We start from the raw sequence: 14,903 nt of genomic DNA, 5'->3' as shown, positions 1-14,903 counted from the left end.
GAACCAGATGGGTTTTTACAATAATATAATGGTTTCATGGTCACTATTAGACTAGTTTTTAATTCCCGATTTATTAATTGAACTCAAATTTCACCATTGGTTGTTGTGGGGGTTCAAACCCATGTCCCAAGGGCATGAGTTTGGTCTCTGTATTGCTAGTCCAGTGACATTACCACTACACCACCACCTCCCCCTTGCTGTAGAGGATGACGGGGGTGGGGAGAGGTTGGGAGGAGAAGAGAGGAGATCAACGATTACACTACCAAAGTCGTGCTCTTCGCCCCGAATTCTAGCACTAAAAAATGCATGTTTCTCCGGAGCAAGAGAATATTTTAACACTGTCATTGCCGAGGCACTACCCTGGGTCTACCCAGCAAGTCAGAATAACGTTAACTTGCCCGACAGAATATTTCGCAACTTGCAGATCGGAAAAAGCCTCTGGTCTCAGAATTCCTTTGACGGTGAATGAGACTGCGGAGGAAACAAACCCATGCTATATATTAGCTTACCCCCACCGTGATTGGTCACTGAGCATCACGCCAGTGCATACGCAGTGCATCATGTGGTGGAATGGGACTGAGGTCTATGGGACACGTGCCTGCTGACAATGAAGACAATACTCGTTCTATTTGCATCTCACCCAGCCCTTCACCAACCACAGAAAAATGCAGCTGCACAGGTTTGTTAGACATCAGCTGATTGTTGACAATTGTTTCTCTCAAAAAGCAGCATGCCTATCTTCACAGCCACACACATATTTTACAGAACAGGTGATAGAGGTTACAAGGAATCCAAGGTCTTTCTCCCAGGTAAATGTATCACTGTTCCACAACCTTAGCGTTCAATATGACTGAGCTTCAGACCCCATATCCTCCCCTTCACCAAGACTGCCTACATTCACCTTGTTGATCAAGCCCGTTGACTGCTGAAACCCTCCTCTGTGCCTTTTGTTACCTCCAGGCTCGACAATTCCAACAGTCTCCTGCTGGAGTCCCACCTCTGTAAACTTCAGCTCCTTCGAAACCCTGCCAGCCCCTTAGCCTAACTGGGACCTGTGCTCGCTGACCGAGATTAGCTCCCTGTCTGGTGACGCCTCCATTTTCAAATTCTCCCCCCTGTTTTCAAATCCCTTCATGGCCTCGCCACCCACTGTACCGCCCTTCCCGCCCCTCCCTTTCCCTATCCCTGTAACCTCCTCCAGCACTACCGTCATCAGTCGGGGCTTGGTGGTAGCACTCTTTCTCTCCTCTGACTCAGAAGGCGATGGGTCAAAGATCAACTCCAGCGACCTCAGCACATAATCTAGGCTCACATTGGCAGGACGGTACTGACTGAATGCTGCACTGTCAGAGGTGCTGCCTTTCGGATGAGAGTTTGGACCGCGTCACTGTCTGTCTTCAGGTGGATGTTAAAGATCCCGTACTCATTATTGGAAGAAGAGTGGGGAAGAGGGGCTAGTTGGTGATAGCCCTTCCCAGTGGCCCGGGGGCCCATTTTTGTCAAATCAAAATACACTGGAAAAACAGACCTGGTCATTGTGGGAGCTTGCTGTGTAAAACTTGGCTGCCACTTTTCCGATGTTACAACAGTGGGAACTCCTTCTTCCAACAGTTTTGTTTAACTTGCTGAGGCCACCCAGTGGCAGACACACACTGCGAGTGGAATATAACCCTGGACAAGAGATACAACAAGGGAGCACCATCCATGTCACTTCCTATCATGTCCTCAGTGTCTGAACAGCAAACAACCAATAAATTCCTTTTCAAGTGGGATCTCTGTTGGTTTGGAGACATCCACACATTTGTTACCTCCAGAAACAACCATTCCAACGCCCTCCTGCCCGACCTCCCATCTTCCACCCTCTCTAAACGTCATACAAAACACTGCTGCCTGTGTCCTAACTCACACCAAGCCCCGTTCACCCATCAACCACTGTGCTCGATGACCCGACACTGGCTCCTGGTCCAATAATGCCTCGATTTAAATATCCTTATCCTTGTGTTCCAATCTCTCAGTGGGCCTCGCCCCCTCCCTATCTCTGTAACGTTCTTCAACCCCCACAACCCTCCGAGATCTCTGCGCTCCTCCAATTCAGGCCTCTTGCTCATCCCCTGATTTTAATCTCTCCACCATTGGCGGCCGTGCCGTCAGCTGCCTGGGCCCTAAACTGTGGAATTCATTCCCTAAATCTATCCGCCTCTCCCTCGCTCCATTTCTCTTCCTTTCAGACGCTCCTTCGAAAATACCTCTTTGACCAAGTTTTTTTCATTCATTCATGGGATGTGGGTGTTTCTGGCTCGGCCAGCATTCATTACCCATCCCTATTTGCCCTCGAGAAGGTGGTGGTGAGCTGCCTTCTTGAACTGCTGCAGTCCATGTGGGGTAGGTACACCAATAGTGCTGTCAGGAAGGGAGTTCCAGGATTTTGACCCAGCGACAGTGAAGGAATAGGGATATAGTTCCAAGTCAGGATGGTGTGTGATTTGGTGGGGTACTTGCAGGTGGTGGTGTTCCCGTGCATTTGCTGCCCTTGTCCTTCTAGTTTGTAGAGATCGTGGGCTTGGAAGGTGCTGTCTGAGGAGTCTTGGTGCGTTGCTGCAGTGCATCTTGTAGATGGTACACACTGCTGCCACTGTACGTCGGTGGTGGAGGGAGTGAATGTTTGTAGATGGGGTGCCAATCAAGTGGGCTGCTTTGTCCCGGATGGTGTCGAGCTTTTTGAGTGTTGTTGGAACTGCATCCATCCAGGGAATGGAGAGTATTCCATCACACTCCTGACTTGTGTCTTGTAGATGGTGGACAGGCTTTGGGGAGTCAGGAGGTGAGGTACTTGCTGCAGTATTTCTAGCCTCTGACCTGTTCTTGTAGCCACGGCATTTATGTGGCTGGTCCAGTTCAGTTTCTGGTCAATGGTAACCCCAGGATGTTGATAGTGGGGGATGCAGCCATGGTAATGCCATTGAATGTCAAGGGGAGATGGTTAGATTCTCTCTTGTTGGGGATGGTCATTGCCTGGCACTTGTGAGGCGCGAATGTTACTTGCCACTTATCAGCCCAAGCCTGGATATTGTCCAAGTCTTGCTGCATTTCCACACAGACTGCTTCAGTATCTGAGGAGTTGCAAATGGTGCTGAACATTGTGCAATCATCAGTGAACATCCCCACTTCTGACCTCTTGATTGAAGGAAGGTCATTGATGAAGCAGCTGAAGATGGTTGGGCCTAGGACACTACCCTGAGGAACTCCTGCAGTGATGTCCCGGAGCTCAGATGATTGACCTCCAACAATCACAACCATCTTCCTTTGTGCTAGGTATGACTCCAACCAGCGGACAGTTTTCCCCCTGATTCCCATTGACCTCAGTTTTGCGAGGGCTCCTTGATGCCATACTCGGTCAAATGCTGTTTTCATGTCAAGGGCAGTCACTCTCACCTCACATCTTGAGTTCAGCTCTTTTTTCCATGTTTGAACCAAGTCTGTAATGAGGTCAGGAGCTGAGTGGCCCTGGTGGAACCCAAACTGATCTCCACTGAGAAGGTTATTGCTAAGCAAGTGCCGCTTGATAGCACTTTTGATGACACCTTCCATCACTTTACTGATGATTGAAAGTAGGCTGATGGGGTGGTAATTGGTCAGGTTGGATTTGTCCTTTTTGTGTACAAGACACACTAGGGCAATTTTCCACATTGCAGGGTAGATGCCAGTGTTGTAGCTGTACTGGAACAGCTTGGCTAGGGGTGCAGCAAGTTCTGGAGCACAGGTCTTCAGTACTATTGCCAGAATATTGTCAGGGCCCATAGCCTTTGCAGTATCCAGTGTCTTCAGTTGTTTCCTGATATCACGCAGAGTGAATCGAATTGGCTGAAGTCTGGCATCTGCGATGCTGGGGACTTCAGGAGGAGGCCAACTTGGATCATCAACTTGGCACTTCTGGCTAAAGATTGTTGCAAATGCTTCTGCCTTATCTTTCGCACCGATGTGCTCGGCTTCCCCGTCATTGAGGATGGGGATATTTGTGGAGCCACCTCCTCCAATTAGTTGTTTAATTGTCGACTACCATTCATGGCTGCATGTGGCAGGACTGCAGAGCTTAGATCTGATCCGTTGGTTATGGGATCGCTTAGCTCTGTCTATCGCATGCTGCTTACATAGTTTGACACACAGATAATCCTGTGTTGTAGCTTCACCAGGTTGACACCTCATTTTGAGGTATGCCTGGTGCTGCTCCTGGCATGCCCTCCTGCACTCTTCATTGAACCAGGGATGGTCTCCTGGCTTGATGGTAATGGTAGAGTGAGGGATATGCCGGGCCATGAGGTTACAGATTGTGGTTGAGTACAATTCTGCAGCTGCTGATGGCCCACAGTGCCTGATGGATGCCCAGATTTGCATTGCTAGATCTGTTCGAAATCTATCCCATTTAGCACGGTGATAGTGCCACACAACATGATGGACGGTATCCTCAATGTGAAGGCGGGACTTCGTCTCCACAAGGACTGAGCAGTGGTCACTCTGACCAATACTGTCATGGACAGATGCATCTGCGACAGACAGATTGGTGAGGACAAGGTCAAGTATGTTTTCCCTTCTTGTTGCTTCATTCACCACCTGCCGCAGACCCAGTCTAGCAGCTATGTCCTTTAGGACTCGGCCAGCTCGGTCAGTAGTGGTGATACCGAGCCACTCTTGGTGATGGACATTGAAGTCCCCCACCCAGAGTTAATTCTGTGCGCTTGCCACCCTCAGTGCTTCCTCCAAGTGCTGTTCAACATGGAGTAGTACTGACTCATCAGCTGAGGGAGGGCGGTAGGTGGTAATCAGTAAGAGGTTTCCTTGTCCGTGTTTGATCTGATGCCATGAGACTTCATGGGGTCCGGAGTTGATGTTGAGGATTCCAAGGGCAACTCCCTCCCGACACCTCTGCTGGGTCTGCCCTGCCGGTGGGACAGGACATACCCGGGGATGGTGATGGCAATGTCTGGGACATTACTTGTCAGGTCTGATTCCGTGAGTTTGACTATGTCAGGCTGTTGCTTGACTAGTCTGTGGGACAGCTCTCCCAACTTTGGCACAAGCCCCCAGTTGCTCGTATGGAGGACTTTGCAGGGTCGACAGGGCTGGGTTTGCTGTTGTCCTTTCCGGTGCCCATTTCGATGTTGGGTGGTCCGTCCGGTTTCATTCTTGTTTATTGACTTCTTAGCGGTTAGATACAACTGAGTGGCTTGATGGCCAATTCAGAGGGCGTGTAAGAGTCAACTACATTGCTGTGGGTCTGGAGTCACATGTCGGCCAGACCAGGCAAAGACAGCAGATTTCCTTCCCTAAAGGACATGAGTGAACCAGATGGGTTTGGTCGAGGGTTTTAAATCTCCTTATATGACTTGATGTCAAATTTTGTTTGACAATCGCTCCTGCACAAGGGGTCTTACTACATTACAATGTGAGATGTGGCTGTTGTAGCAGCAGTTCGTTGAATCTTTGCCACAGGTCCACCTGTTAATTCCTCCACCTCCCCTCTTTGTTTGATCCAACATTTGCTTTTCCAATTTTTGCTTTTCCAGTTCTTGCAAAGGTTCATTACCAGATGTCCCCAGCTGCCTTCGCTCTCCCCAGATACCCCACCGACTTGTTAATGGTTGACAGTGCCCTCTATGGCTGGGACAAGACATGGGGTGAATTGTTACATGCTGCCATGTACGGACACAGAAAATGGCAGTGGCAGTCAATGTGCCGCCGTCTCCAGCAATTCCCTCCACCATCCTCTGGAGCAGACATTCACCACCCTCTGAGTGAAAAATGTCCTCCTCATCGCTGTCCTCAATGGCTTGCCCTTTATTCTGAGATTGTGTCCCCTGGTTCTAGACCTCACAGCCGGGGGAAACATCCTTTCTGCATCTACCCTGTCTATCCCTTTAAGAATTTTGTAAGTTTCTGTGAGATCTCCTCTCATTCTTCTGAACTCCAGAGAATGTCAGCCCAGTCTCCTCAGTCTGTCCGCATTGGACAATCCCACCATCCCAGGAATTAGTTTGGTGAACCTATGATGTACTCTATCGCAGTAACATCCTTCCTCAGGCAAGGAGACCAGAACAGCACCCAATATTCCAGGTGCGGACTCTCCGAGGCTCTATACAAATGACTCAAGACTTCTTTGCTCCTGTCCTCAAATCCTCTTGCGATAAAGGCTCACTGGTGGCATCTTGCAAACGGCTGCCCACGGCGTAAGGTTTGTAGTATGGGAGGGGGTGAAATGGCATCAAATTTACATCATTAGGGTGGGAGATGGTGAAAAGGGGTGACTTGTGCACTTTGTTCCGTTTTGGGGGCGGGGTTGGAATGTCATGTGTGGAATTTAAATTTTTTGGGGAGGGGAGAGAGCAAATAATGAATTTTATTGTTATGGGGGGGCGGTGGGAAAAGGGTGGCAGATTTTTAATCAGTACATTTTGAGGGGGGGTATAACTTTATGCATTTAAATTAGCCGCCAGCGCACAGTCAGCTGACGCCATTGACGGTGTCGGAGATCCCGCCCCCTCCACGCGTCTGGGGGCCGATAAACCAGCATATTATTGTAGGCCAGTGCAAGGCAGATCGTGGCAACATGGCGGCACGTGGCACGAACATGCGGGACACCATTTATTTCACCTGCCGCCAGCATAAAGTCCAGCCCCAGATGTGTAATGGGCTTGGAGAGAAACAATAAGCTTCGCAGAAACATAGAAACATAGGAGCAGGAGTAGGCCATTCGGCCCTTTGAACCTGCTCCACCATTCAATATGACCATGGCTGATCATCCAAACTCAAGCACCTGTTCCCGCTTTCTCCCAGTATCCCTTGATCCCATTAGCCCTAACGACTATATTTAACTCTTTCTTGAATATATTTAATGATTTGGCCTCAACTGCTTTCTGTGGTAGAGAATTCCACAGGTTCACCACTCTCTGGGTGAAGAAATCTCTCCTCATCTCAGTCCTAAATGGCTTACCCATTATCCTTATACTGTGACCCCTGGTCCTGGACTCCCCCGCCATTGGGAACATCCTTCCTGCATCTAGTCTGTCCAGTCCTGTTAGAATTTTGTAGGTTTCTATGAAATCCCCTCTCATTCTTCTAAACTCAAGCGAATAAAAGCCTAATCGACCCAATCTCTCTTCATACGTCAGTCCTGCCATCCCAGGAATCAGTCTGGTGAACCTTCGCTGCACTTCCTCCCTAGCAAGAACATCCTTCCTCAGATAAGGAGACCAAAACTGCACACAATACTCCAGATGTGCTCTGACCAAGGCCTTGTATAATTGCAGCAAGACATCCCTGCTCCTGTATTCGAATCCTCTCGCTATGAAGGCCAACATACCATTTGCCTTCTTAACTGCCTGCTGCACCTGCATGCTTACTTTCAGCGACTGGTGCACAAGGACACCCAGGTCTCGCTGCACCTCCCCCTTTCCCACTCTATCGCCGTTCAGATAATTATCTGCCTTTCTGTTTTTGCCACCAAAGTGAATAACCTCACATTTATCCACATTATACTGCATCTGCCATGTATTTGCCCTCTCACTCAACCTGTCCAAATCACACTGGAGCTTCTCTGCATCCTCCTCACAGCTCACACACCCACCCAGCTTTGTGTCCTCTGCAAACTTGGATATATTACATTTAATTCCCTCATCTATAGCATTTGGTTGTAAAAATAGAAGAACAGGATATTTTTTAAAAGGTGTGAAACTGCTAAGTGATGATGTTCAGTGAGACTTGGGGATACTCGTACAAGGAACGCACAAAGTTAACATGCAGGTGCAGCAGGCTATTGGGATGGTAAATGGCATGTTGGCCTTGATTGCGAGGGGATTGGAGTACAGGAATAAAGAAGTCTTACTAAAATTGTACAGGGCTTTGGTGAGACTGCACCTGGAATACTGTGTTGAGTTTTGGTCTCCACATTTAAGAAAGAATATACTTGCACTGGAGGCAGTGCAGTGAAGATTTACTAAATTGATCCCTGGGATGAGGGTATTGTCCTATGGTGAGAGGCTGAGTAAATTGGGTCTATATTCTCTGGAGTTTAGAAGAATGAGAGGTGATCTAATTGAGACATACAAGATTCTGAAAGGGCTTGACAGGGTAGAATCTGAGAGATTGAATGGCGGAGCAGGCTCGATGGGCCATATGGTCTACTGCTGCTCCTATTTCTTGTGTTCTTGTGAATCCTTCTGATAGTATGGTGCTGAGAGTTGGTCACAATGCACAGGACTAACTGGTGTTTTTTTTAACATTTGGCATACCTTCTTTGTCTTTGTACTCTATTCCTTTATTAATAAAGTCCACGATCACATATGCAATTTTAACAACCTTCCCAACTTGCCCTGCCACCTTCAAAGACTTGGGTAAATAGAACATATGATTTGCGTTAATCGACCCCGAAGTCTTTCTGTTCCTGCACCCCTTTTAAAATTGCACCATTCAACTTATATTCCCTTTCCGCATTCTTCCGAGCAAAATGAATCACTTCACAATTCCCGGTGTTAAATTGCATCTGCGGTGTGTTTGCCCATTTCACCAGTCTATGTCCTCCTGAGTTCTGTTACTCTCCTCCTAACTGTTCACCATATATGAGGTGAGAGTGACCGCCCTTGACATCAAGGCAGCATTTGACCGAGTATGGCATCAAGGAGCCCTCGCAAAACTGGAGTCAATGGGAATTAGGGGGAAAACTCACTGCTGGTTGGAGTCATACCTAGCGCAAAGGAAGTAGGCTGTGGTTGTTGGAGGTCAATCATCTGAGCTCCAGGACATCACTGCAGGAGTTCCTCAGGGTAGTGTCCTAGGCCCAACCAACTTCAGCTGTTTCATCAATGACCTTCCTTCAATCATATGGTCAGAAGTGGGGATGTTCGCTGATGATTGCACAATGTTCAGCAACATTCGTGACTCCTCAAATACTGAAGCAGTCCATGTAGAAATGCAGCAAGACCTGGATAATATCCAGGCTTGGGCTGATAAGTAGCAAGTAGCATTTGCGCCACACAAGTGCCAGGCAATGACCATCTCCAACAAGAGAGAATCTAACCATCTCCTCTTGACATTCCATGGCATTACCATCGCTGAATCCCCCACTATCAACATCCAAGGGGCTAACATCGATGAGAAACTGAACTGGAGTAGCCAAATAAATACCATGGCTACAAGAGCAGGTGGTGAGTCTTTGGAATTCTCTTCTTCAAAAGGCAGTGGAAGCAGAGTCTTTGAATATTTTTAAGGCAGATGTAGATAGATTCTTGATAAGCAAGGGGGTAGAAGGTTATTAGGGGAGGCAGGAATGTGGAGTTGAGGTTTCAATCAGAGCAGCCATGATCTTATTGCATGGCGGTGCAGGCTCGAGGGGCCGAGTAGCCTACTCCTGTTCCTAATTTTGAATGCTCGTACGTTAATGGCACAGTTCTAAAGAGTGTCCAGGGACAGCGGGACCTTGGGGTCCATATGCACAGATCCAACAACGTGGCAGGATATATTGAGAGAATAGTTAGTGAAACATCTGGGATCTTGGGCTTCATAAATAGAGGCATTGAGTACAAAAGTACAGAGGCTATGCTGAATCTTTATAAAGCTCTGGTTAGATCGCAACTGGAGTATTGTGTCCAGTTCTGGTCACCACACTTCAGGAAGGATGTGAGGGTCCTTGACAGGGTGTGGAGGAGATTTACCAGAGTGGTTCCAGGGATCAGGGATTTTAGCTACAAGGTTAGGTTGGAGAAGATGGGGTTGTTGTCCTTGGAGCAAAGAAGATTGAGGGGAGATTTAATAGAACTGTACAAGATTATGACAGGTTTAGCTATTGAACATCAAGGGAAAGTGGTTAGATTCTCTCTTGTTGGAGCTGATCATTGCCTGGCACTTGCGTGGCGCGAATGTTACTTGCCACTTATCAGCCCAAGCCTGGGTGTTGTCTCAGTCTTGCTGTATCTGGACACAGACTGCTTCAGTATCTGAGTATATATATATATATATATATATACTATTTGTTCAGTTTTCTTTGAAAATTGTCATAGCCTCTGCCTTAGTAGAGCCACTTGTACGAAAGCATTTCATTCTGCACTGGTTCTGCATGGGGGGGAAAATCTTCAACTTCTTGTGATAATCCTCAGACTTCATATTTCCTCTGTAATTATAGCCTATCATGCCTGGTACCATTCCATTGGCTCTTTGTTGTATCTTTTGCAGGGTTCTGAGATGAGATCTGCTGTGTGTTGTAGATCACTTCCCTTCACACAGCTGAAATGGAGTAGGTTCCAGAGGTAGGGAGCGGGAGGCGAGGATGAGAATTTTAAAGCTGAGGTGTTGCTAATGTAGGTGAGAGTGAGCACAGGGGTTGATGGATGAACAAGTCTTAGTGCAAGTTAGGATTCCGGCAGAGTTTATACAGAGCGGAAGATGGAAGGCCAGCAGGAGAGCATTGGAATAGGCAAGACTAGAGTTAACAAGGGCATTGATGAGGGTTTCAGCAGCAGATAAACTGAATGTTAAATGTGCAACTCTTTTTTTTTATGCAGTTTGGTAAAGCAGAAAATGTTACTGATCCAATAAGGGTGAAAATTGAGAAAGCTGAAGTGGTGGAAAGTGAGAATGGGCCAGAACAACAAGTCAAGTCACAGGAGAGTGAACAATCGGCTACAGGTGGACAATACAAGAATGGAGAAGATGAGAACCTCCAATTCACATTCAGCTTTGAGAAGGAAATGAACCAGACCAAATATACATTCTTTGGGAAGCCGGGTGACAGCCTTCTTGAAGCTCTGCGGTCTTCAGCAGTCTTTAAACGAAAGGAGCAAGAAAATAAATCCCGTCAAGTTGTTCCTTGTGGCATTGAGCCTCTTCACGGAATTGTCAATCACTGGATTCCCTGCCAATTCCTGCCAGCGGGAACCTACTTCAAGTTGTTATTTGTGAAAAGTCAAGAAAACCGTATCTATGGTGAAGAAAAAATTACTGAGCGAATGCAGAAGAAACATCCCATTTTATTTTATGTCTTTCCACATGGTAAAACAGAAGGAGGAGATAATCGAAAGATAATATCTTGTCCTCGCATATCAAACAGAAAGACCAATCTTTGTGTCTTGGGCTTTAAAGGAGAAACCATACAAGAGGCTTTAATGCTTGATGGGCGCTTTTGCCACGACAAAATAAATGATTTCTGTCAACTTGTAACAACTGGTAACCCTGAAACTAAAACTCAATTCACCAACACTGTGAATAGTTTAAATGGGCAGGTGTTTCAAATAGAGGTCACTAAGGCTGCCAGTCGAGAAGTAATGACTGGTCAGTGTGAAGTGGCAGCTGCCCAGAGCAGCACAGCAGTTAGGAAAGTACATTCAAGTTCCTCAAAGAAAGGCAATGGTTCCAAATGCATTTCAATGGTGAGAATACAAAATCTACCCCCATATATGAGAAACAGAAACGAGACAATCATTTCGGATTTTCAGATACTAATGAAAGATAAGTCGCAATCAGGAATTGTGAATTTTCTGAAGAGTGAATACAAAAAACAGGTGGACATCTCCATCCCAGTCAAAGATTTTCCAATGCTTAATGCAAAGAGTTTATCAGTTGGCTACATAGTGACCAGTTCCCCTGAAAACTGTTCAGCAACTTGTTTCATACTGAAAGATGCATATATCCTTACCTGCTACCATGTGGTCGAAGGGTTAGTGGGTAAAGATAATGCGGCTGGAGGTGACGCATCTATAGCCAAGGTTCTCCACAAAGTAGTAACAGTCACATTTGACGACGAACGTAGCAAACTTCAGGGTTCAAGTTATAAAGTGAAAGAGTGGTTTGAAGTTTACTCGAAAGAGCTCGATTATGCAGTTTTAGAGCTCGAGGAGTGCCCACAGAGAGAGTCGAAACCTTTGCCAGGTCTTCTTGAAAACCAAAGTGGGACACATCAACACGGAACAGTCTACATAATTGGCCATCCAAAGGGAGAAATAAAGAAGATTGACAACTGTGCTGTTTTACCAGTTCCAACACAAGACCCCCAGGTCAAAAAGGGTATTCAAGAACAGATGAAAAGCCATTTGGAATCAGATTGTTCACTGGAACAGATATTAACCACAGTGTACTTGGTTTCACAACAGATACTGCTCTTAAACCATAAACAGCAGCATCTCAAATATGATACTTGTCTCTTCTATGGTTCCTCTGGCTCCCCAGTATTAAACACTGACCGTGAAGTTGTTGCCATGCATTGTGCTGGCATTGGGAAGACTCAGTTTTTATTTGAATATGGAACTACAATTCTATCTTTCAGATATGATTTAGCCCAAAAACATCCTGCATTTGCTGAAAAACTGTTCCAAGTACAACAATTGAAAGAAGAAACCAAACATGGACTGGCAGAGCAGTGATATTGTTCAATGGCAGACAGATTGAAGAAAGTGAGTGGGAAACTGGGCGTCAAGAAACAGATTGTGAAACGGTGTAAGATTGAGAATAACTTATAACAGTGTTCAACTGAAAACCATCTACCCCCATGCCCGTGAACTGTACACTTAGAATTACCTCTGTGATACCATTCCTGGAGACATCAACAGCAACATCCTGCATTTGTATAGCACCTTTAACATGGTAAAACACCCCAAGGTATTATGGGCCAGATTTTTGAAATGGTAATGACAGTCAAACTGTCAGCAATGGCTGTCATTATTCTACTGCAACTGACAGCAATTTCTGGAGTCCGTACATGCGCAGAATAACACGGAAATCCAGAAGTTGCTGTCAGTGAATCTACCCTCCTCCAGAGGGTGGACTGTTGATATCACCTCAAAATGCAACCCCCAAGCAATCAGTGAATTCACAGAAACATTCACTTTGATGCTGTTTGTCTCACTGGGGGGTGTCACTGAGGGCACCATTGCCATGGGGGCAGCCATTGCTTCTGTGGGGGGGTGGGGGTTGGTGGGAGGGCCCTCCATGGACCAAAGAGTGCCCAAAAAAGGAGGCCCCCTTACCGCCGCCCCTACCAGAGCCATCTGGGAGGCTGCCAGGGATTACCTGGTGATTTCCCCATGTGGCCTCAGGCCCTGCCCCCCAGCCGGAGGTAAAATGCCAGCAGAAGCATTAAAAGACCCTTAATTGGCTTCATATGTGGTTCAATTGGGTTTCAGGTGGGGAGGGGGGGGTGGGGGTGTATCTGCTACCTTGCCCGCCGCTGGCAAAATGACAAGGGGGTGGGAGGGATGATGAGCACACCGTCCCACGGCAATTTGCCAGCCTTCCCACCTCCCTGTCCCCAGAGGGCTGGTAAAATTCAGCCAAATGCTTTTAACTTCCTGGTTGGCTGTCAGCTGGAATACTTCAATTTGATTGGCTGCTTACACTGCTTGCTGACATCACTGCTGCTGGATGCCTGGAGATCCCCTTGACTTGGCGTCAGATTCAGACTGCCATTGGGAAAGGGGGAAGTCCACGCCACAGAAATTGCTCGATCTTTGTGGGCGTCTTTCTTCAAGGTTGGCGGCGAGCAACATCACTTCACCAGCGACCGCAAAATCTCGCTGAAAATGCAGACACCGGAACCCCTGACTCCTGCTTGTAATTGGATATTATTTAACCATGTTTTATCATTTAATGACTGTGATTGGGGAGAAGACCTTTTGTTTGTAAGGAAAGGCTTAATCAGATTGTCCTGCAAGTCTGCTAATATGATTCTGCTATTGCGTGCTCTTCATATTGTAGTAATTGTAACCTCTAGCTTTTGCCAGTTAAGTAAGGAAGTAAAGGTCAAATTAGGCACTGTGACCTCTGAACTGCTGAACGCAGACTGACCTGAATCCATGACCACTTTCAACCATCAAACTAGTTAATGGAAGACATTCCCCTGCACACGACAGCGAACATCAATCAGTTGATAAGTTCTGCAGCAGGAAACGATCTGCAAATACATCATCCTTTTCAGAAGCAGCAGCCTGGTCGGAAACAGTGTGGATTTATAATCAGGATGGGAGGGAACAGTGTGGATTTACAATAAGTATGCCTGCAACGACTTTGGCCGAACCATCAGCCTCAAGAAAACGAACATCATGGGACAGGACGTCAGAAATGCTCCATCTATCAATATCGGCGACCACGATCTGGAAGTGGTTCAAGAGTTCACCTGCCTTGGCTCAACTGTCACCAGTAACCTGTCTCTCGATGCAGAAATCAACTAGCGCATGGGAAAGGCTTCCACTGCTATGTCCAGACTGGCCAAGAGCGTGTGGGAAAATGGCGCACTGACACGGAACACAAAAGTCCGAGTGTATCAAACCTGTGTCCTCAGTACCTTGCTCTATGGCAGCGAGGCCTGGACAACGTATGCCAGCCAAGTGTGACGTCTCAATTCATTCCATCTTCGCTGCCTCCGGAGAATCCTTGGCATCAGGTGGCAGGACCGTATCTCCAACACAGAGGTCCTCGAGGCGGCCAACATCCCCAGCATATACACACTACTGAGTCAGCGGCGCTTGAGATGGCTTGGCCATGTGTGCTGCATGGAAGATGGCAGGATCCCCAAGGACACATTGTACAGCGAGCTCATCACTGGTATCAGACCCACCGGCCGTCCATGTCTCCGCTTTAAAGACGTCTGCAAACGCGACATGAAGTCCTGTGACATTGATCACAAGTCATGGGAGTCAGTTGCCAGCGATCGCCAGAGCTGGCGGGCAGCCATAAAGGCGGGGCTAAAGAGTGGCGAGTCGAAGAGACTTAGCAGTTGGCAGGAAAAAAGACAGAAGCGCAAGGGGACAGCCAACTGTGTAACAGCCCCGACAAACAATTTCTTCTGCAGCACCTGTGGAAGAGTCTGTCACTCTAATATTGGACTTTATAGCCACTCCAGGAGCTGCTGCACAAACCACTGACCACCT

The 14,903-nt window shown here is 47.2% G+C and overlaps 1 protein-coding gene across 1 annotated transcript; it reads left to right on the top strand.

Moving 5' to 3' along the window:
• Positions 1 to 7,788: 7,788 nt before the first annotated feature.
• Positions 7,789 to 12,401, top strand: LOC137385224 (serine protease FAM111A-like). Its single transcript, XM_068060210.1, has 2 exons — positions 7,789 to 7,815; positions 10,548 to 12,401. Exons 1-2 carry the CDS (start codon positions 7,789 to 7,791, stop codon positions 12,399 to 12,401), a joined length of 1,881 nt encoding a protein of 626 aa, XP_067916311.1.
• Positions 12,402 to 14,903: the final 2,502 nt, after the last annotated feature.

Source organism: Heterodontus francisci, chromosome 28, assembly GCF_036365525.1.
Source record: "Heterodontus francisci isolate sHetFra1 chromosome 28, sHetFra1.hap1, whole genome shotgun sequence".
NCBI classification, from domain to species: Eukaryota; Metazoa; Chordata; class Chondrichthyes; order Heterodontiformes; family Heterodontidae; genus Heterodontus; species Heterodontus francisci.
The sequence above is the reverse complement of the archived record's forward strand: the minus strand, read 5'-3'. Positions and strand labels throughout refer to the sequence as shown.